The 26,567-nt window shown below is 41.6% G+C and overlaps 1 protein-coding gene across 1 annotated transcript in view; it reads right to left on the bottom strand.

Moving 5' to 3' along the window:
- Positions 1-6,396: 6,396 nt before the first annotated feature.
- The window catches only part of galntl6 (polypeptide N-acetylgalactosaminyltransferase like 6), an 832,913-nt gene continuing 812,742 nt past the window's right edge, over positions 6,397-26,567 (bottom strand). Inside the window, exon 12 of the mRNA XM_060833907.1 lies at positions 6,397-6,564. Coding sequence (XP_060689890.1) covers positions 6,397-6,564 — 168 coding nt within the window. The remainder of the gene's footprint in view (positions 6,565-26,567) is intronic.

The raw sequence follows: 26,567 nt of genomic DNA, 5'->3' as shown, positions 1-26,567 counted from the left end.
CTTGGGAAATTCACGACTGTTCCAGAACATCTCTTATTGTGATTGGGCATCACTGCAGCGAGGGTGAGGGGTGCCGATGGTGGGGAGGTCTCACACGTAATTATGTGGTCAGCACAAATTCACCGCTGTCTATGCCCAGGTGTAGTTACACCGTTCGAACTCTCTGTATTCGAACATTCATCATCTCCACTCTTTTTAGTTGATTCTGGTCACAGCCCTGTCTTGTAAATTGCATCTAAATTAGCTCCAATGCAGCATAAACAAAGTCTCTCTAATATTCTTGTTCTTGTGGAGGACCTATTAATTTAAAAAGTGGGATCCTTAATTGTTTCCTGCATAGCTGAGCGCATCGGACTTTAAGAGTCCAATGATGATCTTGAAACTGTTGCTAACTTTAGGAAATTTTAAATCTAATGGCTGCAATGAGGTGAGCTTTTCCAAGTTCAGGAAAAAAAAGACACCCCCTTCAACCAGACACATCTGCACTAAAGGCCTGGAAGGATAGATCGCATCAAATCTAGAGGGAGCTGGCAGATTGGATACACAGTTGGCTTGATGGTAGGAAGCAGAAGGTAATAAGGTAAGAATTCCTGTCAGACTGGAGGCCTGTGCCTCGTGGTATACCTCAGGGGTCGGTGCTAGGCCCACTGCTGTTTGTTATCGATATCAATGATTTGGACGAGAACATACAAGGCACGGTTAGTAAGTTTGCAGATTACACTAAAATAGGTGGTATCATGGACAGTGAGGAAGGTTGTCAGAAATTGCAGCAGGACTTTGATCAGCTAGGAAAGTGGGCCAAGAAAAGGCAAATGGAATTTAATGTAGAGAAGTATGAGCCTTGCATTTTGGAAAGTAAAGGCAAGGTAGGAGTTTCATGGTGAACGGTAGTGCCTGAAGGACTTTAGTGGAACAGAGGGACCTTGGGGTTCAAGTGTATGGTTCGCTGAAAGTGGAGTCATAGGTGGACAGGACAGTGAAGAAAGCGTTTGGCACACTGGCCTTCATCAATCAGGGCATTGAGTGTAGAAGCTGGAAAGTTATATTGCAGTGGTATAGGATTTTGATGAGCCCACACTCAGTTTTGGTCACCTTGCTATAGGAAGGATGTTATTAAAGTGGATAGAGTGCAGAAGAAATTTACAAGGATGTTGCCAGGACTCAATCGTCTGAGTTATAGGGAGAGGTTGGACAAGCTAGGACTTTTCTCTTTAGAGCATATGAGACTGAGGGGGATCATATAGAAGTTTATAAAATCATGAGAAGCATGGATAGAATGAATGCACTCAGTCTTTTTCCCAGGGTTGTGCAATCAGGGACTAGAAGCCACCGGTTTGCTGTTTTCATCGGTCAGAGCATTGAGTATAGGGGTTGGGACATCTTGTTGTAACTATACAATTCGTTGATGAGGCCACGTTTGGAGTACTGCATACAGTTCTCTTTGCCCTACTATAGGAAAGCTATTATTAAACTAGAAAGAGTGCAGAAAGATTTATTAGGATGCTACCTGACCTGGAAAGTTTGAATTATAAGGAGACATTGGATAGGCTGGGGCTTTCCTCACTGGGGCGTAGGAGACTGAAGGGTGACTTTATAAAGGTCCATAAAATCATGAGAGGCATAAGTAAGGTAGATGGCCAACTACTTTTTCACATGGTAGCAGATTCTAAAACTAGAAGCATAAGCTTAAGGTGAGAGGAGAGAGATACAAAAGGGCTCTGAGGGCAATTCTTCCACACAAAAATAATGGAGGTTGGAATGGGCTGCTAGAGGTAGTGGTGGTGAGTTCAATTTTGTCATTTAAAAACATTTGGACAAGTACATGGATGGGATAGGTATAGAGGGACATGTACCAAATGCAGGCAAATGGGGCCAGTTTAATTGTGAAAACTGAGCAGCTTGGGCTAGTTGGGCTGAAGGGGCTGGTTCCAACTTCTATGACTCCATGTTCCCAATCTACACTAGTCCCACTTGCCTATATTTGGCCCATAACCCCCCAAATCTTTCCCATTTATGCACTTACCTAAATGTCTCGTAAACGTTGTGACTGTACCTGCATTCATCACGTCGTCTGGCAGTTCATTCCGCACATGAACTACTCTCTGTGCAAAGAAGTTGCCCCTCATGTCTTTTTTCAAACTTTTTCCTCTCACCTTAAAAATATGCCCCCGAGTTTTGAATTCCCCACTTGAGGGAAAAAGACTCTTGCTAGTGTCACATGAATGTGTCTGTTTGAAATTAAGCAGATATAGTTCTAATTCTGTATTACAGTTTTGATGTTAACCAGTGTTTTCCACTTGTTTTAAGAACACATTTTGTGTGACAATAAATGGATTATTTTGAGTGAATTAAAGAAAACAGTGAAATTCCCTTTTATTTTGGATTGTAGGTTACAAGGGTGTCAATTAATCATTTTGGTTCTGTAAAAGGGTCACTGGACCTGAAATGTTAACTCTGTTTCTCTTATCACAGATGCTGCCAAAGACCTGTTGAGTTTCTCCAGCAATTTCAGTTTTTGTTTCAGATCTCTAACAGCTACATTTCTTTGTTTTTTTGACTATTTTAGGGATTGGATCAGCATTTTAATGTTAATGGTGTGACTGATGGAATAGTGGGATTTGTGTATCAAAGCATTCCTCCCATCACAGATCTAACGAAATCAAACCTCATAATTTTGCCATGTTCCTGAAACTGGGGGATATAAAAATTAATTTTAAAGTAAAGGTGAAATCAAGAAGACTTTTTTCCACAGAAATCTGGAATCCTCTTCTATAACAGGTTCCGACTGCTCAGTCAAATGGTGCTTTTCAGGTTGTGCTAGGCAAATTTCTGCTCTTGCTTTTCATCAAAGCAGTCAGGTGGATTTACATAAGCTGCTGCTTTCTGCTTAGTGAAGTCTGGCAGCCGAGTCACACAGTTATTGTGGAACCACAATACTGTATCTGGGAGTATCATGCATATCTGTGGTACAGTCAAGAGGATCGTAAAAATGCTTTTCTGTTGTGATTCACACTGTCCATCATGCTGCTTATATGAAGCTCCTGCTTCAGACCTAGTGGGAACTCAAAGCCTGAGCTGTCTAATGATTATTTAGTAACTAGCTCACTTTGAGGAGGTATATAGGACTGAAGCAGTGTAGATTACAATCATATACTGTACTCCAAAGAGGTGTACAGCATGGAAACAGACCTTTGGAAGGAAAATGAAGTGCCAGATTGGCGAAGTCCCTTCCAATGAATTGACGTATCCTTCAAGAATGTATGGCATTCTGAGAGCAGCAGGCTTTCACCTAGCCATGACTGAAGCTTGTCAGTTTAATTGGCCAAAGTCTTCCCACTTGCCCGGTGACTTAGCAGTTTGGGAAACTAGTGTTGTGTTTGAGAAAGTCTGTATTAAAGAAGCTGTAATTCAGACCAAGGAGGATACAGTAGGTTTTGGAATCTGGAAGATAGTGGGATAAAGTTAAAAATCACACAACACCACGTTATAGTCCAACAGGTTTATTTGGAAGCACTAGCTTTCGGAGTGCTGCTCCTTCGCCAGGTGGTTGTCACCAGGTGTGAAGGAGCAGCACTCTGAAAGCTAATGCTTCCAAATAAATCTGTTGGACTATAACTTGATGTTGCGTGATTTTTAACTTTGTACACCCCAGTCCAACACCACCATCTTCAAATAGTAGTATAAGTTTATCTGACATTGGTACCAGGGGATATAACTCCCCACTGTGGGGAAAATCCCCATCTCTTTTTATTTTCTAATTAACTTGTTCAGAGATGTTAACTCACACCCCTGGAGCAGGTCGGCCTTGAACCCAGCCTCCTGGTCCAGAGGTAGGGACACAGCAGCACTGTGCCACAACAGCCCTTCACCACCTCTTGACTGGGAAACGTCCAACCAATGTTTCAGATCAATAATGTTTCATCAGATTCCAAACCTCTCTGCATCAGCCACAGGTTTGAAATAGAATGAGGGTGTGACTAAGTGTTCTGCAACTTTTGTAGAAGTTTTTTTGCACAATGTAGTATGATGCAATTGAAAAGTGAACAGGGTGGTAATAAAGGAAAGAATGCTCTGAGGTTCTGCTCTACAACATTCTTTTCCTTGAGTGTCAAGTGGCTGGGTGGATGTAAACTTGTTTTACTTCTTCAGTTGTGTGCTTAAATGTTTCCTTTATGTTTTAATACAGCCATTTTCTTTTTATTATTCATTCATAGGCTAGCCACCCATCCTTAATTATCCAGAGGACAGTTAAGAGTCAACCAGATTACTATGGGTTTGGAGTCACATAGAGGACCAGGTGAAAGTAGCAGTTTGGTTCCTTAAAGGACATGAGTGAATGAAATGGGTTTTTCCATGGCAATGGTTTAATGGTTATCATTAGACTCTTAATTCAAGATTTCTTTTCTTATTGAATTTAAATTCCACCATTTACCATGGCAGGCTTCAAATCCATGTCCCCGGACCTTATCCTGGATCTCTGGATTAATCATCTTGTGATAACACAAGGCCATCGCCTCCTCTTTAATTTTATATGTAATATGGAATAAACACAAACAAAACAAAGAACTGCAGATGTTGAGGACTGAAAGAAAAACAGAAATAATTGGAGAAACTCAGCATGTCTGACAGCATCTGTGGAAAGAAAGCCAACATAATGCCTTGAGTCTGGTGATTCTTCATCAGAACTATGATTGGATCATGGGCAAACCTCTCAAGTGAGGGGGAGCCATGAAGCTATTTATTGGAAATTCCAATGTGCCTACAAAAACATTTCTTTAAATCAAAACCTGGTGCTTTAGTTTTGATATAGATGAAGTGGAAAACCAGACACGGCAACACATGTATCCTGGGATTATTACAAGTCAAGCAGAAGCTGATGACGTCCAAAAGGTGGAACCACTATACCTGGGGGTATTGTGCATGACTGTGGTGCAGTCAACAGGATCATACAACTGCCTTTCTGGTGTAGATCATGCTGTCCATCATGCTGCCTATATAAAACTCCTGCTGCAGACCTACTGGGAATTCAGAGCCTGAACTGTCTAATGATCATTTAGTGACTTTGAGGAGGTATATGGGGGACTGAGGCAGTGCAGATCACAATCAAAGGTTAGCCTCACCCTGAATCTTGGGAATCCTGCAGCCATTAGCAAGAGCTGCTTTCTTCACATTTGGCCTATGCATAAGATAGTCTTCCAGTCCATACAATGCCTCAGAAAGTACTCTATATCTCTTTGAATTTTACACAGTTATTTGTTCATGAGATGTGGACATCGCTGTTCAAGGGAAGCATTTGTTAGATGAAAGTGATCACTGCAGGTGCTGGAGATAAGAGTTGAGAGTGTCATGCCAGAAAAGCACAGCAGGTCAGGCAGCATCCGAGGGGCAGGAGAATCGACGTTTTGGGCAAAAACCTTCATTTATTGCCCATATCTAATGCCCTTGAGGATTGCCTTTTTCTATTTCCACTCTTCTTTATAACTGGTCTTTGTATGTGGCAGGACCAAACAAAATTATTCACAAAGATTTATTGAGAAAAACTGCAGCGATTACTGGGAAATGCAATACCCAATATGTATCACAATATATCATTGTAATAAAGTCATGTTATTTTGGAAAAAAAAAGTGCAAGTGCTTTTTTTTCTCAGAAACCTAACACTTATTTCTGTCTTCTAAAAGGAAAATATTACTTTTAGTGCAATGAGGAAAATGAAATCATTGACACAGATTCACAATTAATCATTTCTTGGAATTCTCATTATCCATATTTGCCAATAAAATGACTCACGAAATTTGTTCTTCAATTTAATTTATACAAAAAAATGAAAAGAACACAACTGTTCACAAAACCCAAACAGGGTTAAACAAAAAAGCTCAGTATCATTGTCGAATCCTGGACAGCTCTCCGATACGGTTTTGTCAACAGATTTGACCTGGTATCAGCCATGCACTCCTCTGCTGACATGTCAAACTGTGGCCTGCCCTAAAGCAAAAAGTGCAATCAGCATCCGCTTAAAGATACACTGAGGCAGGATTGACCTGAGAATCTACAGAATTCCAACTCTCTTTTATACAGTCCAATGCATGTCTGAATCAGTTTGCTCTTGACCAGCAAGGCATTCTCGTATCTGCTTGAGTCTTAACACGTCCTGCAACAGCTGGTGAGGCTCCTTTTATTTTATTCAAAGTGCATCCATCGCGTTCTTGACTTCAGCTACAGTTATCACTGATCCTGAGAGTAAGCCCACCACACCCTCCCCAGATTCCCCCCACACCCATCCCAACCCCTCATAGCTACAAAACTCAACACCTGAATTAATTGACCCAGCTGCCAATAGTTCTGCCAAAGGACCAAGTTGCCAAATATGCACATTCTTCACTGTGGCAAAGATGTTTCTAAGAGCTGGAATTACTGTTGAATTTGTCTAGAACAGTCAAGTTGACGTGTTGGAAAATCCACTGCTGGGTGTGCACTGAGGGGTTGCATTTGCTCATGAAAATCTTCTTATCGGCTAGATTGCAGTCCATGCAGCTGTTGCTCACTGGGTGATACAAGGTCTTGTCCTAGGGAGTCCAAAAATAGAAAGATGAATTGTCAGTGCCTGTGAAATTCAGCATTACAGGAATAAATCCATCTGTCACATGCGACACTGTTCACTCATGAGATTAAAATATTCGGGTGAATTTTCTGTTCAACATGCTTTCAAGTTGAAGGCTTCAGATACCTATTCTGGAACATAGGAAACAGAGAAGGCCATTTAACCCCTCCAGTCTGCACCATTGTTGAAGGAGATCATAGCTCATCTGTGACCTAATTCCATATAACCGCTTTTGCCTCATATCTCTTCTCAGCTTTGGTAAATAAAAGTCTATCAATCTCAGATTCAGAATTAAAATATGATCGACTATCATCAACATTTTTTATAGATTAATTCACAGAAAAGCATTTACTGCCCCATCCCTAAATGCCCTTAAATTTGAAGTGGGCTGTTTCTAAAATTGTTGCAGAAAAAAAGATGTGAGATCAATTGTTAATGTTGAACCTGAGGTTGATATATTTTTGACAAGCTGCTGACGGCAGACGAAAGTTCCAAACTTTTACCACTTTCAATGTAGAGATTTATTTTTCACTTCTGAAAGGTCTGAGTAATTTTTTTTTTGCTTTTACCTATATACCCTATTGGCTCCCCTAAATATCTTTAAAAAACTTTGATCAAATCACCCTGTCATCTTGCAAATGCCAGGGAATCAAGCCCCAGCTTGTGTAATTTGCTAAATTGGCTTACCAATCTGCTAAGAGACCTCTACTTTGCAGAGGCACAGAAACTGCTATAGAACCATTGAAACATTGAAATGTTACCGCACAGAAGGGGACCATGTGACCCATCTCAACCAAACCGACCCAAAGGCATCTGGATGCCCTTTTTAATCCCAAATTCCTGCAGACAGCCCAAAACTTTGCAAATTACAGCACTTAAGGTGCAGATCCAGGCGCTTTTTGAAAGATTTTAGGGTCTTTGCCTCCAGCATTCTTCAACACTTTCTCCTGGCACTTCCTGGACCATGTCTGTCACTGACCACATCTCCTCTAGAGATCTTCACTTATATCCCATAGTCCTCCAAACATAGTCAATTTCTACCACCTTTCCAAGATCCAGACTAAGATTTGTTCTGGTTGACCCATCTTGTCAGCCTGTTAGTACCTCATTGAACTAATACCTTCCCAACTTGGCTCAATTCTTGATTTCTCTCTCTCTTTCCATCGACAGCTCATGTGATTTCTGGCATGCTCCTTCAGTTTAGCAGTCTCCAATATCTTAATTACTCTCTCTTCAGCCCATTCATTCGATATTCCATTTTCCACTTGAGACTTCTTCAATTTCTTCCCCAAACAAAGGCCCAAACAATCCCCCAATCACTGCCACTCTCCTCTGCCTGGCTGATTTGGTTATCACATTAAACTAATCCTCCTTTAACTCATCCCACTTTTTCCAATTAGAATTGTTGCTATGAGCCATATATCTTAGAAACATATGTTTTTAGTCCAAGTAAAAAACAGTTAAACTGGTGAATGAGATACATCTTTTATGTTTCCAAATAGAACTTAAACATGAACAATACATTCATTTTCATGTATTACTTTTTTTTCACCTTTTTATCCTCTTGGCAATATGGTTATGTGTCTTATAATATAACTATTGTGCAATGTATTCTGAATTTTAGCTGTTAGTTATCTAGGATGACCTTATAAAAGGCTGAAGCACTGGCTTTTGTCACAATATTTTCAACTGAAGAGAAAAGTGCAGGGCTGAAACTCTCCATTTTTAGGACCCCTGTATTATAGTAGTCAGTTGAGCTTAAAAATGTGTTGCTGGAAAAGCGCAGCAGGTCAGGCAGCATCAAAGGAGCAGGAGAATCGACGTTTCGGGCGTCAGCCCTTCTTTAGGAATTCCTGAAGAAGGGCTTATGCCCGAAACGTCGATTCTCTTGCTCCTTTGATGCTGCCTGACCTGCTGTGCTTTTCCAGCAACACATTTTAAGCTCTGATCTCCAGCATCTGCAGTCCTCACTTTCTCCTAGTCAGTTGAGACCAAGTACACAATTGGTCTGGGAAAATTTCACCCCACGCAGCTGAAATTAAGTCCTCTTGGGGTCCAGGCTAGAATCAATGCGTAAATTTTCAGGTAAGTAACTTAAAACGAGGTAGGTAATCAGCCATAGTCCACAAGGGCCTACGGGTATTTTTAGACTGTAGACAATTGGTCATGTAGCTGATGGACACCAGAAAGTATTGGAGGATATTGAAACAGTTTGATTTGTAAACATGATGCTGAGATAACTTGCACATGTCAACAGAGTTAGTAGGGGAGTTCTGCAGTGAAAACAAGTATAAAGGATTTTCAGAAGTTCGAGTTAGAAAGTCAAGCTGAGGTTTCAAGGATGTGGCGGTGAAGGAGGCAAGTGAAGTGGATGTTCTGAGTGAGTTTATGCTCATGTTTCGGAGAGAAGGAATGAGAAATATGTTGAGAATGGAGATCAACTTGAATAATCAAAAAGAGATGGAGTTATTTGGTTTCAAGAATGAATAGTGATTTTCTGAAATGGTGGAACAATGGAACAGAGCGGTGGATGTGATCTATACGGACTGCAGAAAGGCATAGGACAAGTTTCCCCATGGAAGACTGGGTACCAAGGTTAGATCTCACAGAATACAGGGAGAACTTTTCACTGTTTAAATAAATGATTTGGATGTGAGCATAAGAGGTATAGTTAGTAAGTTTGCAAATGACACCAAAATTGGACGTGTAGTGGACAGCAAAGAAGGTTAACTCAGATTACAACGGGATCTTGATCAGATGGTCCAATGGGCTGAGGAATGGCAGATGAAGTCTAATTTAGATAAATGCAAGGTGCTGAATTTTGTGAAAGCAATTCTTAGCATGACTTATACACTTAATGGTAAGGTCCTAGGGAGTGTTGCTGAACAAAGATACCTTGGAGTGCAAGTTCATAGCTCCTTGAAAGTGGAGTCGCAGGTAGATAGGATAGTGAAGAAGGCTTTTGGTATGCTTTCCTTTATTGGTCAGAGTATTGAGTACAGGAATTGAGAGGTAATGTTGTGACTGTACAGGACATTGGTTAGGCCACTGTTGGAATATTGCATGCAATTCTGGTCTCCTTCCTATTGGAAAGATGTTGTGAAACTTGAAAGGGTTCAGAAAAGATTTACAAGAATGTTTCCGGGCTGGAGGATTTGAGCTATAGCAAGAGGCTGAACAGGCTGGGGCTGTTTTCCCTGTAGCGTTGGAGGCTGAGGGGTGACCTTATAGAGGTCTACAAAATCATGAGAGGCATGGATAGGATAAATAGATAAAGTCTTTTCCCTGGGTTGGGGGAATCCAGAACTAGAGGGCATAGGATTAGGGTGAGACGGGAAAGATATAAAAGAGATCTATGAGGCAACTGTTTCACGCAGAGGGTGGTACTTATATGGATTGAGCTGCCAGAGGAAGTGGTGGAAGTGAGTACAATTGCAACATTTAAAAAGACATTTGGATGGGTATATGAATAGGAAGGGTTTAGAGGGATATGGACCGGGTACTGGCAGGTGGGTCTAGATTGGTTTGGGATGTCTGGTCAGCATGGACAGGTTGGACCAAAGGATCTTTTTCCATGCTGTACATCTCTAAGACTCTATGTCTCTTTAACAAGAATAGGCCATTCGGTTCTTCAAGCCTGTTCTAGCATTCATGGCTGATCTGGCTGCAGTTTCAGCTCCACACCCTGTCTGCCCACTCCTCCAAAACTCTAGACTCCCTTGACTATTAAAACATTCTCGGAGAAAGTGAGGGCTGCAGATGCTGGAGAGTCAGAGTCAAAAAGTGTGGCGCTGGAAAAGCACAGCAGGTCTGACAGTATCCGAGGAGCTGGAGAGTTGACTTTTTGGGCATTAGACTGCTGCCTGAAACATTTGACTATCCTGCTTATCGGATGCTGCCTGACCTGCTGTGCTTTTCAAGTGCCACCCTTTTCAACTCCATCAAAACATTCTATCTAATTCAGCCTTTGATAAATTCAATGATCCAGACTTTCCTGAACAGAATTCCATGAAGGTGGAATTCCACTCCCTGAAAATTAATTTGTTTGATGACTTGATTGCTTTTCATTTGAGGCAGAAACAAAATACTGAGGATGCTGGAAATCTGAAATAATACCAGAAAATACTAGAAACATTCAGTCAGCCAGATAACAAAGAGAGAAAAATGAATTTGCTGGCACTTTTCTGCTTGGACAATTTTCAAAAAGACTGCGTTGTGGGCAGCACTTTAATGTTCTTTCTGGCTGCATGTGTCTCCGTTGTCAATGTGTGGTGGAGACGTTCTGGTACTATGTCGACACTGATCACCATGTGTAGAATCTTGGAGCAGCCACACAGTTTGGAGGTAACATTGGTTGAGGGTGGAGCCCTACAAGCAGTGTGTAGACAATAAGGTAATGGAATTTTCCAGTAAGTGACCCCCCCCCCCCAACCACCCCCACCCTGTAATGGCCAAAGCTTGACCGTGTTTTTCAAATGCTGCCCTCCCGCTGTTACTATATCAGGATGACCACAGCTACAGCCATAGACCATCTTGGCAATTTCAGCAATATTTTTGGGCGCAAATCTTGGCAGAGAGAATCATTATTAACAAGTCACATTTCCTGGCCAGTATGAGGGCAATGCTCAGATTTTTCTAGAACTGGTCCTGTTATGATGCCAGCAGCCATTGTAATGAAACACGTCTATAGGAAGGATGTTGTTAAACTTGAGAAGTGCAGAAAAAATTTACAAGGATGTTGCTGGGACGGGAGGGTTTAAACTATCGGGAGAGGCTGAATAGGCTGACCTTTTTTTTCCTGGAACATTAGTGGCTGAGGGGTGATATAATGGAGGTTTATAAAATCATGAGGGGAATAAATAGGGTGAATAGCCAAGGTCTTTTTCCAAGAGTGGGGGAATCCAAAACTAGAGGGCATGGGTTTAAGTGAGATGGGAAAGATTTAAAAAGAACCTGAGGGGTAAGTTTTCTGTGCAGAGAGTGGTGCGTGGTGTGGAATGAGTTGCCAAAGGAAGTGGTGGAGGCTGACACAATCCCAACATTTAAAAGGCATCTGCGAGGGTACATGAATAAGAAGGATTGAGAGGGACATGAGTCAAATGGGGGCGGCACAGTGGCTCAGTGGTTAGCACTGCTGCCTCACAGCGTCAGGGACCTGGGTTCAATTCCTGCCTTGGGCAACTGTCTGTGTGGAGTTTGCACATTCTCCCCATGTCTGCGTGGGTTTCCTCCAGGTGCTCCGGTTTTCTCCCACAGTCCAAAAGATGTGCAGGTTAGGTGAATTAGCCATGCTAAATTACCTGTAGTGTTAGATGCATTAGTCAGGGGTGAATGTAGGGGAATGGGTTTGGGTCGGTTGCTCTTCGGGGGATCGGTGTGGACTTGTTGGGCTGAAGGGCCTGTTTCCATATTATTACGGGCGGCACGGTGGCACAGTGGTTAGCACTGCTGCCTCACAGCTCCAGACACCTAGGTTCAATTCCCGCCTCAGGCGACTGACTGTGTGGAGTTTGCACATTCTCCCCGTCTCTGCGTGGGTTTCCTCCGGGTGCTCCAGTTTTCTCTCACAGTCCAAAGATGTTCAGGTTAGGTGAATTGGCCATGCTAAATTGCCTGTAGTGTTAGGTGAAGGGGTAAATGTAGGGGTATGGGTGGGTTGCGCTTCGGCGGGTCGGTGTGGACTTGTTGGGCCGAAGGGCCTGTTTCCACACTGTAAGTAATCTAATCTAATCTTAAAAAATGCTGGCAAATGGGACTAGGTCAGGTTAGGATGTCTGTTCAGTGCAGGCGAGTGGACCAAAGGGTCTATTTCCGTGCGTTAATCTCTGTAACTATTTGACTCTAAGTCAGATCCCAGATTGAAATTTAGATTGATAGACCATAGATTGTGTTTGTTTTTGGCGTTAACAAAGTCATTTTTTACTAAAAGATAAGCACACAATGCTGCAGAGCTGGTTTAACAATAAAACAGAAGTGTACTACACAAAAGAAATTAAGATAAATTAGAATAAACTGAACTACTCTCATACAGCACATGTTCAAACATTTTGAAACTCACAGCAAAATACAATCCCATTAATCCATAAGACATTCCTTTCCAGTACTCAGACAAGAGAATTATCTTCTTTATCACATCTATAAGGTTCAATTCAACTGTGGTTTCAATCTCTGTCTTGAAAATCTGGTGGCTTCCTATTGATTCTTCACATCAGTTCTGAAGAAGGGCCATATCAGACTGTAAATGTTAATTTTCTCCAGCATTCTCTGTGTTTGTTTGAACTTAGACTTTCTCAGCTGTAAATAACACTTGCAAAGTTTTTACCAAACACGTCTATTCTGGAACTTTAAAACTATATTACTTACACTGAGGTAATCAAGTTTTTAATAATTCTAAACTATCTCCCTTGCTTAGGAGAACTGTCTTATACAACAAGCTTTAGCCAAGACATCTGCGACTTTGCAACCAAAAGGGCTTTCTTCAAGCTAGAGATGTTCCCATAAGACAAAAAAAAGTTCTAGAACCTTCTGGTAGAAACCTAATACACTACAATATTTAATTTGATCGGTTGTAAACATTCACCCAATGGAACCAAACCTCCATTAATTTCTCTCTTGCTTTCTTCTACTGTGTTTTACAATATCATGGCTACAGAAATGCTTGCAAGTTAATCATGTATAGATACAGACCAAGCTTATATACCAACAGCTCAATATCCAAACTCTAAAATCAATGATATTAAAATATAGATAGACATCACTATCCCAAATTCAGGAAACCACAAGGTACTGGCTATTGAACTATCTGTGAATGGAATATCTACAAAGGCAGCACGGCTACAATGATATAACTCCTCCTGCACATTCGAGATGACAGCATAAAAGCTGCATCATTCGCTTCCTTTTATACGTCAGGTTATGGGTGGACCATGGCCAAAGTGCACCAGGCAAACATTACAGCACTGGGGAGTAGAAATTTCTTTACTTGGAATGGATATTTTTTGTTTGCGTATGTGAGTATACATATCAGGTTAAGTGCTTGCAAACTCACAGCCTAAAATTACAAAGCATTCAGCAAATAATTGTGTTGATATTGGTGTAGAATATTTGGCAGTTGGAGTATATGAAGGAAAATGTGAAATTGTCCACTTAGCTAGGGAAAATAGAAAAGCAACATATTATTTAAATGGTGAGAGATTGCATCTTCTGAAGTACTGAACCACCTGGATGTCCTGGTATATCAATCACAAAAAGTTAGTTTGAAGGTAAAACAATGATTAGAAAGGGAAATGGAATTTATTACAAGGGGAATAGAATATTGAAACAGAAACATTTTGCTACAGGTGTACAAGACTTTAGTGAGACCTCATCCAGAGTACAGGACAGTTTTTAATCGCCTCATTCAAGAAAAGACATAATTGCATTACAAGCCTTGCAGAGACGGTTCCTTCAAAGGATTCCTATGATAAGGGAAACATCTTGAAAGGAAAGGTTGGACAGGTTGGTCTTTATCCATGGAGTTTTGAAAATAAGCAGTGATGATATTGAAACATACAAGGTCCTAAGGGATCTTGACTGGTTGAATGCTGAAGGATGTTTCCACTCATGGGAGAGACTAGAATTAGGGAGTGCAGTTTAAAAATAAAGTCTCCGTGTAAGGAAGATACACTAAAATTTTAGTTTCTGCAGAGAGTCTTGAATCTGTGAAATTCTGTTTCCCAGAGAGTCATTAAATTTTTTTAAGCAGACATAGCAGAGTCTCAATTAAAGAATAGACTAAGTATTTTGGAGGTAGACAGCAAAGTGGAGACAAGGCCACAATCAGATCAGCCATGATTTTATCCTAATTTATAGCCTCGTAGAGTCAAATAGCACAGAAACAGACCCTTCAGTTCAACCAGTCCATGCCAGCCATAATCCCAAACTAAATTAGTCCCACTTGTTTGTGTGTGACTCATATCCCTCCAAACATTTCTTATTCATGTCCTTATCTAAATGTCTTTTAAATGTCGTAACTGTACCTGCATCCACTCGTTCCTCTGGAAGTTCATTCCACACATGAACCATTGTCTGTGTAAAAAAAGATGCTCCTCACGTCTTTATTAAATCTTTCTCCACTCAGCTTAAAAATATGCTCCCTAGTCTTGAAATTCACCACCCTAGGGAACAGACACTTGCCATTCACCTTATCTATACCCCTCGCTATTTTATAAACTTCTATAAGGTCACCTCTCAACATCTTACATTCCAGTGGAAAACATCCCAGCCTTTCCTTATAACTCAAACCCTCCATTCCCAGTAACATTCTGGTAAATCTCTCTGAACCTTCTCCAGCTTAATTCTATAGCAGGGAGATCAGAATTGGACATTATTTGTATATAAATTATATACATAATTTGTATGTTCAGATGAAAAATTCACATGCATGTCAGTCTTCTTAGGCTGTAGTAAAAACATAACATTGAGATAGGGTCATGGCAATTTGACACAACATAAAAAGACTTATAATTACAAACATAGTTTGATTAGAGATCATCAGCATGGCTTTGTGAGGGACAGATCATGCCTCACAAACCTTATTGAATTCTTTGAGGATGTGACAAAACAAGTTGATGCGGTAGGGCAGTGGATGCGTTGTACATGGATTATAGTAAGGTATTAGATAAAGTTCCCCATCCCAGTCCAACACCGACATGTCCAAATCATGGGTGAGTCTGTTTGAAGGAAAAGGAATGACTGGCAAATGGGAGACTTTTGAAAGTGTGATCTCAAGAATCCAGTATGTCCCTGTTAGAGTGGGCTCATTCAGAAAGTAAGGAGGCATGGGATACAGAGAAACTTGTCTGTCTGGATACAGAATTGGCTGGCCCATAGAAGGCAGAGGATGGTGGTAGATGGAAAGTATTCAGTGACCAGTGGTGTTCCGCAGAGATCAATTCTGGGGCCTCTACTCTTTGGAATTTTTGTAAATCATTTGGATGAGGAACTGGAAGGGTGGGTTTGTAAGTTTGCTGATGACACGAAGGTTGGTGGAATTGTGAATAGTGTGGAGGCCTGTTGTTGGGTGCATTGGGACATTGACAGGATACAGTACTGGATTGAGAAACGGCAGAAGGAGTTCAACCTGGAAAAGTATGAAGTCATTCACTTTGGATGGTCAAATTTGAATGCAGAATAAGGTAGGATTATTGGCAGTGTGAAGGAACAAAGGGATCTTGGGGACCATGTTCATAGATTCAAAGTTTCCACCCAGGTTGATAGGGTTGTTAAGAAGGCGTATAGTGTGTTGGCTTTCATTAGCAGGGGAATTAGGTTTAAGAACTGTGAGGTTATGTTGCGGATCTATAAAGTCCTTGTTAGACCATGAATATTGTGGAACATTGTGTTCAGATCTGTTTGCCTCATAATTGGAAAGATGCAGAAGCTGTCGACAGGATGCAGACGAGATTTACCAGGATGCTGCCTGATCTGGAGGAATTGTCTAATGAAGAAAGGTTGAGGGAGATAGGGCTTTTCTCATTGAAGCGAAGAAGAATGAGAGGTGACTTGATAGAGCTGTACAAGATGTTGAGAGGCACAGATCGAGTGGATAGCCAGAGACATTTTTCCATGGCAGAAATGTCTATCATTAGGGGGCATAATTTTAAGGTAATTGGAGGAAGGTTTGGGAGAGATGTCAGAGATAGGTTCTTTACTCAGAGAGTGATGGGTTTGTGAAATGCACTGCCAGCAGTGGTAGTAGAGTCAGATACATTAGGAACATTGAAGCGACTCTTGGATTGGCACGTGGAAGTTAGTACAATGAAGGGTATGTAGGTTAGCCTCATCTTAAAGTCGAGTGCCGAAGGGTCTGTACTGTGCTGTACTCTTCTATATTCTATGTTCTATGTTCTACAGACTGTCCTGAAACATGCTGAACTGTTGTCACTGTTATAATGCAGGAAATATCATAATCAAGTCATGCAGAGCAAACTATCACAGACAGTAAAGGGATTATGATTAGATATTCAGCTTCAAAAGCTTTGATTGAGGGGATAAATACTGAAAAAAGGACTCAGGGAGAAATCACCCCTATCTTCTTCTTCACACTGGGATCTTTTACATTCATAGACTTAATTTAATCTCTCATCAGAAATACAGCATTGGATCTTCAGAAGCATCAACCTAATTATAAGTAGACAAGGCAAGACTAATATTAGAACATCTAGCTCCAGAAGCCTGTTCTGCTCTGGCTGATCCGTTTGTGGTTTGAACTTCTCATCACCTTCTGATAACCTTTGATTACCCTGTCTAACAAGGATCTATCTTCAGTACCAGACTCAAAATGTTAACTCTGTTTCTGTCTCTCCCAAAATGCTGCTAGACATGTTGAGTTTCTCCAGCATTCTCTGTGTTTGTTTGAGAATCTGCTTACATTCATCTTAGAAATAGCCAATGATCCCACCTTGATTGCCTACTGGTGCAGAGAATTATGTGGTCAGATTTGTGCTTTGGTTTCTTCAGTGGGACCTTAACCAGTGGCAATTTGCCTCAGGTGAGGAAACTGCTACTGGGCCAGCAGAGATTAATGCAATGCAGTGCCATGAGGGGGAAAGGCGCGTGCAGCAGCTGTGCAGGCCACGAAAAGGAAACAGTAAGTCAGTCGAGCTTAAAATTTGGTTTCACCTCCTCGTGGACATGGTGACCTGTGGAGCTGGAGTTGTGCACAGGAAGCAATCTTGCTTGAAAATCTTGTCACATCACACCAGCTATATTTTGAAAGGCAATTGTATGCTAGGTTGCTCTTTCTTGCAGACTTACAACTGTACTGATAGGATGGATTCTCTTAATTATTGCCTCCATTTCACAATCCCCAGCCCTAGTCAGCTGTGTGGAAAGCTGCTAATGGGTTGCGATTTCTTTGGATGCTCTTCAAAAGGCTTCTTCAGAAATTCTTCAGTGTCCCACCCCACCACTGCATCTGCCCTAACTGATGTCAAACACTCCTTTTTGATTGCCCCTTCCTTTCAAATTTGTTTTGATCTTCCTCCCGCAGTCTCTCTGATTTCACTTCCTGTGCTGTGTATAATTGTACAGATCACCTTACACTGGAGAAATGAGTGCTAATGGCACTTGACCTGGCAGGTGGAATTTGCACACTTCTTAATCATTTCAAGCTGATTTACATCTGAGAATAAAGATCAGCTTCAGAATGCTGCCAACTCAGCCATTCTGATAAATGTGGATTTGGACCAAGATTATTTTGTACCACTCTCTGCAGTAACTGTTAAGGTTATATTTATGACTGAGTACAAACTAGACTACAATGTAAGTAATTAGTGAGGAATGAACCTTAGCCGCCAAATCTTTGCAAGGAGACTTTAACTCTTGAGTTCCAGGGATGTACATGAGGTTGCTTCTGCAAGGGACAATGCAAAAAAGAAAGACATGCATTTATATGGTACTTATCACAATCATGGGGTGTCCCAAAGTGACTTACAACTAATTAGGCACTTTCTGAACTGTTACTGCTATGCAAACACAGTAGCGAATTCACTGACAAGAAATTCCCAAAAAGTGCATTGATATGTACAAATATTCTGATTTGTATTGGCCCAGGACACTGCGAATACCTTTCCTGTTCTGTTCCAAAATAGTGTAATGGGATCTTGAGCCTCAGATTAATGTCTCATGAGAAAGATGACTGCAACAGTAGAACACTCCCTCACTGCTGACAGTGCATCACACCCTCAGTGCTACATTGATTTACCAGCCAAATTAGGTGCTTACGTCTTATGAATGGAATTGGAATCTGTGATTTTATATTTCAGAGGAAAGTCTTTCCACCAACCCACAGTTGACACCATGTACGGGACTTGATTCTGGGAATGGAGCTTGGAAATAAATATGTTTATTAACTGGACATTATGCCTTTTAATTGCTGATATTGTGACACCAATTGCGAGAGAACTGATCCCGTTGTTCCAGTTGTGATTGTCTATGAGGAACAAACAAGGACAGGCCAAAATAAAAAATCTTCCAGTGTGTAGGATTTCTGCGTTCTTGCACATGAAATTTCCTTTGTCATTCCAATTGCCAGCAGATGTTTTCTCATTAGACTGAGGTTATTTGATTGAGATGATTTGGTTGAGAATGGAATTATGGCTTTAAATTAATTGGCCATTGCCTGAGCAATGTGTGCCACAGGGGGATTTGTGGCAGATTTGGATAAGAAGTCCATCAAGGCCCATCTTGATGTCAGGACCAATTCACTACATAATACATGCATTTACCAAGTGGTAGACAGTGCTAGGCAGTAGTCAGTTGTGAATTAAAGGGATTATAGTTTGTTAAATGTCTTATTAATTGCACAACTCATTTCATAAATATTCAGCTTCCTATGCTACTGAACAATGTTCCTATGTTCCTACATGCTGAACACGTTAGATGTCAACTTGCAAATCAGAATGGGAACCTGCTGACTTCAGCTGATGATTCAAGATAGCAGCAGAGGTCAAGACACAAAGAACAATACAACACAGGAACAGACTCTTCAGCCCTCCAAGACTGACACATTTTGCCCTTGCATTGTAAAACTGTCTTCACTTACTGGATCCACATCCCTCTATTCCTTTCCTATTCATGTATTCGTCCAGGTACTTATTGAATGCTGCTATTGTGTCTACTTCCACTGCCTCCTCTGGCAAAGCACTTCCAAGCACTCACCATTCTTTGAGTGATAAAAGTTGGACATTCCAGATGGGTCGGATGTCAGACTATTCCCTTTCTTTTTTTTCTTTCTCACGTGTATTCTTTCTCTCTTGTCTTTTCCTCCTCCAGCAGCCTGGAGGGTGGATGACGACTAGACATCTTGGAGTAGAGCAGGACTAGCCAGCGGCCCAGGGTAGTATGGGGGCAGCCAGCAGGCCCAGACAGAAGCAGGGACAGCCAGAAGCCTGGAACAGAACAGGGGGTGGGCAGCTGGCCTGGAGCACAGGTAGGGATGGCTAGTGACCCAGAGTGAAATGGGGATTGCCAGTAGGTGAGAGCAGAGATGGAGGGGGGTGGGGTGTTCGGCCACTGGCCTGGAACAGCACGGGGAGGGGCTGGCCAGCAGGCCCAGTGAGCCGGGACCAGAGCAAGGATGGCTATTGGCCCAGAGCACAAGTGGGGAAACCAGTGGCCTGGAGTGAATTGGGGATGGCCAATAGACCAGGATGGAGTCAACACGGCCAGCAGCTCTGGAGCAAAAACATGCTACTGATTGGGAACCAGGGAGACACCTGGTTAGACCACATGTAAACCCTTACAGAAAGACTGCAATGACAAGACAGGGGATAGAAGCAGAGGCATCTGTAAAGGTGAGGCCACAGACAGTATTGGAGGGAAAACTCAAGGTATATGGGGAGGGGCGGGGTTATGCAGAACAGCATCAGAGGAAATGGAAAGGTTATGGAATGTGGGTGGGTGGGAATTTATTGGCTGTGATCACCACAGTGGACTCCACAGGGAAGCATAGAGGAGCAGTGTGGGCATGATTAAGGAATAAAGGGTCAGGGTCTAGGGGGAGAGAGGACAGTTGGAGGTGAAGTTCAGTGTGGTGGGAGTGTGGATCTGAGGGAGGGAATAGGATAAAATTGACTGTTGAGGTAGTGTGAAGTAAAATGGAACATGGAAGCTCCGGTGTTTCTGTGGCCATGCAGGGCCCATTGCTGAATGTGTCTGCCACAGGGTGTGCTCCCTGCTGTTACCTACTGCTCTCTAGTGTGAAATGCAACTGAAAAAATGTTTGGGACAATGCCTCAGGTGGACATAGTCATTGGTCGGTTTGTCAGGTGAAACATGGGATCCACATCTGTTGGATACTAGGACACTGAAGCATGCATCTGCAAACTCCAGCTACATTACACTTGCAATAATTTCTTCACTCATTTACAATGCATGCAGAGTGATTGTGGTTAGACATCAAGTCCTTGTCAAACGTGGATCATGCCATTAGTGCTTGCAAAATGAATATTGTCATCACAAAAATGCAGAAATGAGTGAAAATAGCTTGAAAGGGAGGTGAATTCTGCCAAAAGCACACCATCAATTCTGAAACTTCCAAGGGTGCTGTGGGATGAGGACAATATCACTGCATCATCTGCCATGTAAGGATCTGAAGGACTGCTCTGAAGTAAATGGTACCTTTCCTGGTTGATGTGACTCTGGGATAGTGGGAAGGGGATCAGAGGACAGTAGACATTCCCTTTGTTAATATCATGTGGTGGTTACTCAGTCAGTGCAGCACCTTCACCAAGTTGGTGAATGTGTTGTGACCAATGCCATGATGGAGCTGGTGATGGATCTTCTGAAGATGTGGTTCTGTTGCCGGTCTATATCCTTCAGTACAGTCTGGGCAGAGTGTGCCACATCATCCTGGAGTGCTGTGCTCTGCACAATTGGAGCAGACAATGAGGGGATGTGATAGATGCTGTGGAGCCGGGGGAAACACGAGCAGTCCCCTGAGGAGGAGGATATTGAGAGGGGGAAGCTGACCTTGTACATGACAGAGCTCAGCAGCATGGGGCATTACAAACCAGACAGGACTTGACTGACACCCTGTTCCAGTTGCTGAGAGCTGGGTGCAGAAGATCATTATGGAATATTTAATAGTCGTTGGTCATGATGTCAGGATTTGGTTTACATTGTGGGGGACAAACTGTAGCCTTTTTTGGATTTGTTTGCATTCACTTTTACTGACTGTAAATAAAGTTCATCTTTGGAACTATCTGACTGCTTGCATGTATTTGTGCTCCCCTACTGGTCAATGACAAGCTCCAATGAGTATTGGAGGCACAGCAGTGGTGACTTAGAGAGGATGGTAAGACGTGATGTAATGAAGGACATGTAAACTGTGTGAGGTGCTAGTTAAACAGCAACCAGAATGAGAAAATGGGTTGTACATGGAACAGAGTTTCAGCCATACTGTTTACCTACTTTTAACAGTGTGCCTTTTTGGCTGTTGTGCCATTACTTTACTGATGACAGGCAACATCAGATTGACTGGGTGCACAATGGCCTTTTCACGATGGCAAGTACACCGGGATGTTGGTCTCTCAGTGGATATCTGCTAAGGAGTGAGTTGTTCCAGGAATGGTATGTGGTAAGACGCGCATATAATTAAAGGTGCGGGGGCACTATAGAGTAGAGCAGGTATTAATTCAGGAAAGGTTGGTATGAAACCTGAGAAATCTCACTTGCCCTGACAGTGAGACTCCTTCTATAAAACTTTTTTCTACATTACATTTGGAATACAATTAGATTAGATTAGATTAGATTTACAGTGTGGAAACAGGCCCTTCGGCCCAACAAGTCCACACCGACCCGCCGAAGCGAAACCCACCCATACCCCTACATTTACCCCTTACCTAACACTACGGGCAATTTAGCATGGCCAATTCACCTGACCCGCACATCTTTGGACTGTGGGAGGAAACCGGAGTACCCGGAGGAAACCCACGCTGACACGGGGAGAACGTGCAAACTCCACACAGTCACCTGAGTCGGGAATTAAACCCGGGTCTCAGGCGCTGTGAGGCAGCAGTGCTAACCACTGTGCCACCATGCTGCCCACTTGATGTAGCTTAGACTAAACCAAAAAAAAGGTAAGATTCAGCCCCTCATCTTTGACCACAGCTACATTACCTAAAGCTTGGAATTTCATCCATATCTCTCTTTACCCTCCTTTCTTCTTCTTAGCCAGTCCCTTGGAATTGAGGATGATTTGTTTCCACACCAGTATGATGGGTTCACAGGTGGCTGATAAATCAAGTACATGATCTGATGACTCCATCATTTGCAGGGCAGGATTGATTCAGTTAGTTGTTTTGGGGTTTGTGCTGTCCCTCCAATGCCATCCTTCGCCTCTCAAATTCCCAATGAATTCCCAACTATCAATATGTTTGGTGCCTTCGTGAATGAGTCATTGCCATTTTGGTCAGTCTCAAGCTAGCACCTCCCATGAGTCAACAGAGATGTTTGACCTCTATCCTAAGATTTCATTGCGTGATTCCGTGTCAGATTTAGCTTGATTTGATTTGATTCGATTTGATTTGATTATTGTCACATGTACTGAAATACAGTGAAAAGTATTGTTTAATGTGCTATCCAGGAAAATCACACCTTACATAAAACATCAGAATGCAGAGTATAGTTTTAAAGCTACAGAAAAGGTGCAGACAAAGATCAACTTAATTTATGAGAGGTCCATTCAAAAGTTTAATAATAAGGGGGAAGAACCTGTTCTTGAATCAGTTGGTATGTGTTTTCAAACTTTTGCAACTTCTACCAGATGGAAGAGTGTATAAGAGAGTATAACCAGGGGTGGGAGAGATCTTTGATGATGTTGGCTGCTTTTCTAAGGCAGCAGGAAGTGTTGATGGAGTCAATAGATGGAAGGCTGGTTTGAGTGATAAACTGAATTGCATTCACAACTTTCTGTAATTCTTTGCAGTCTTGAGCAGAGCAGTTGCAGTTGCAGTTTTTGACTGATTATGCTTCTGTGAAGTATACTGAGAGATCTTACAATATTAAAACTATGATATGAATGTAAGTTGTTAGTTATTATGTTTAGTCTAGGGACCAAATTTAAAGTGTAATGACTAATAGTTGGAATGGCTGAAACTTTATACAGTGTTGGTGGTGCTGGAACATGATGATGAGAAACACATGCTAATGGGTAACATTGTTGAAGTGGCAATTCACTTAGTAATCATAGAAGCACAACCCTCACACAAATATTGAAACAATATAATTGGTTACAAAGAACATTGCATTATTTGGCAATAAGCTACCACTAACACAAATGGCATAAATAAAGTCTGAAAATATTCAAGTAAAAAGATATTACTGCTTGCCACTGAGAACTGTCTGCAAACAATGTTGTCATCTAAGACTAATAATCATTTTAGTTTTCTCAGAGCAAAGGTTTGATTAACCCACTTTATCAACTGCACTCTGTGGTCATAAATAATGTGGTCACACTTTGTTGTATCTTAAATTCCTATCAGCAAACAACAATATAAAATGTATGTGACGCTTACAAAAACCACTTGTTTCATGAATGTGAGAGGCTTTTGAAACTCCAGGTACAGTTGAAAAACTAAAGGGTGGAAATTGATATCTGTATACATTCAGGTCTGAAAAAGCTTGCCAGAGAGCTGTGAATGTCAAGCTGATGTCTAGAAATAGTCAATTGGTTCCACAAGGATATGTGAATGTTGGCTGCAAAGGCCTTGAAGTAAGCCCCTTGATGGGATGACCTGCTCAAAATGAAAGACTCCCAAGGTAATCACAGAAAGAGAGGAGTTCAAATCAAGGGGGTGAAGGCTATGTGAAGCCATAGCTGGGTGTGATTTTAAGGCAAGGCAATGGGAAGGGAGAGGGTGATTTGTAGAGGGTCATTTTGAAGGATGAGCCTATTAGAAGATAGCCTTATGAGGTCAGCATTGGTATTTGGGACTGCTGTGCAAGACAGTAAGAGTACTCTACCATCCTTCCATTCTGGTAAGGGCTTCTAAAAGGTTTAACCATTTGGTGCCTAGCCCCAGTGTTCTTTTGCTTTAAGGATATCTCCTTATATCACATGTACATGCATCACCAACTCTGGTTGGGTTCATGGTAGCTCAAATTTGAACAGGGGAAATTCAAGGCATGAGCTTTGCTTGTCATTACCAGCATGTTTAATAATATAACAGGCAGCACACTTCCAACACGAAACATGTGGGTACTAACTAATGACCATGTTGGATGGTTAGTCATGTGTTTCATAACTGTAAATGGATGTGGCCTCAACAATATTTCAAAAACATTGAACTGTGTACTTTGGGCTGATTGTATAATTTCGATTCCTGCATGGCGAATGCCAGTAATTGTTTGCTTCATTTAGGAACTGGAATTAATTCGCTTATTTCCTTGAATCAATATTATCCCCATCTAAATAGTGAAAGCTAATAGATAATAGAAATCCACTTTTAAATCATCTGTCACAGTCTTAACTGAATGAAGGCTGGTCTTAGTAGGAGGAAAGGTTTGCTTTAGAGGGCTGTGAAATGAATCTGGAGTCTGCGAATAATTGGTAAGGTAGATAACTGGTGGATTTTTGTCTCTAACTAAGGTGGATAATTGGAGCAGAGATAGTAGATATTCAATTGTACTGAATTGTTTTAACCACATTTTTCTGTTTAGTTGGGCAGACTGCAGAAAAAAAGAAATTATTTATTTTTGGTGAGCTGTTCATATTAGCATAGTAAAAATCTGCTGAGGATGAACTTACAGGGGCACTGTGACGAATTTACAGAATTATGAGAGGACGTTCGAGATCAATGGGTTGTGCTGGCTCTTTCAAAGAACCTCTAATTTAGTACAACTCTGTTACTCTTTCCCCATAGTCCTGCAAATGTTTCCTTTTCAAATATTTATCCAATTCCCATTTGAAAGTTATTATTAAATCTGCTTTCACTATCCCTTCAGGCAGTGTGTCCCAGATCATCACAACTCACTGCATATAAAACAAAATTCTCCTCATCTCCCCCTTTGGTGCTTTTGCCAATTACTCTTAATCTTTGTTCTCTGCTTACCAATTCATGCCATTAAGAGCTTCTCCCTGCACACTCTATCAAAACCCTTCAAAATTTTGAAGACCTCTATAAATCTTTCCTTTAGCAGGAATGCTGTAACGTAAATGCAGTATAATGGACCCTCAGCCTTCTGACTACACAAAGAGAGATGTCAGGGCTGATGAATGGAGTGTTCTTCTGCTTTGTGATAGCAACTGCAAGCAATCTCAGCAAGAGCCGGATTCAGACTGAAGCTTCTTTCATTTTGCACTTGTGTCCAGGGCAGCCAATATAAATAACAACACAAACTTGTCAGGACCATCAAAAAATAGCATGCCCTTCCAGCTGCCGGCCTTGGTAGTAAATCTGAGAATTTCATATTGCTTTGCCCATTGGGAAGAACATGACACCAAGAAAGCACTGGGGTTAGGTAGAAGAAACATAATCTTCCTGTACCCTGACTGACAATACACATTCCCCCAATTTCAGAACGAAAATAGCTTTACATTGCTGATTGGAATCAAGCACTAGAGCAGTTACTTATGCCCGGTCCAGCACATTGTCTAACAAAGAAGCTTTCTTTTTCTTAACCTCTTTCAAATTTTTGCAAAGTACTGTGATTGAATCACAGTCCCTTTAGATTGCACAGTACTGTCTGGGATATGCACTTATATGCTGAGATGTCACATTGATGAGTCAATTGCAGCAACGCCAAGACTTGCAATTTTGTTAAGGATTTATTGAGCTTGTAGCATTGTGCTGGTGTGCATGATTCATGGGAACTGACAGCACACAAGACAGAGAGAAAGAGAGAGAGAGAGAGAGAGAGAGCAATTTCAGTTGCCTTTATTTAATTTCAGTGCTGACTCAAGTGTTGCTTACAGCCAGAGGCAACACCAAAGTAAACTTTCCGGATTTGTCAAGGATGCTGGCTGGGAACACCCAGTTCAAAGAACAGAAAGTAGATATTGTGCAAATTAAAAATGTTCTTATATTGTGGATGATGCTGACACAGATGGCATTTATTACCCATACCAGTTGCTCTGAGATGGTGGTGGGGCCTTTTGCATGGACCATTAAAATCCTCTTGGTGCTGGAACACTCAGGATAGTGTTAAATCAAAAATTTCCAGAATATTCACCCAAAAATGGCAAAGGAGTGGAACAGATATCCAGGTTAGGTTAGAGACTCATTTGTCAGGAACTTTGAAGAGCTACTAGGTGATGAAGAAGTAACCTTGTCCCTGTGCTGTGAATCCAGAAGCCTATGTCTGTGGGTGCGGGTTCAAATCCCACCTGAGTGGGATATCCCAGTAGATATTGAAATTTTAGTTCTGTATGAAAAATGTGGAAACTGGCATAAAGGTGATCATGTGGTAAAATCTTATAGGGGC

The sequence above is a fragment of the Hemiscyllium ocellatum genome, chromosome 2 (genome assembly GCF_020745735.1).
Source record: "Hemiscyllium ocellatum isolate sHemOce1 chromosome 2, sHemOce1.pat.X.cur, whole genome shotgun sequence".
NCBI classification, from domain to species: Eukaryota; Metazoa; Chordata; class Chondrichthyes; order Orectolobiformes; family Hemiscylliidae; genus Hemiscyllium; species Hemiscyllium ocellatum.
Note: the sequence above shows the minus strand (reverse complement) of the source record. Positions and strands in the feature narration are given on the sequence as shown.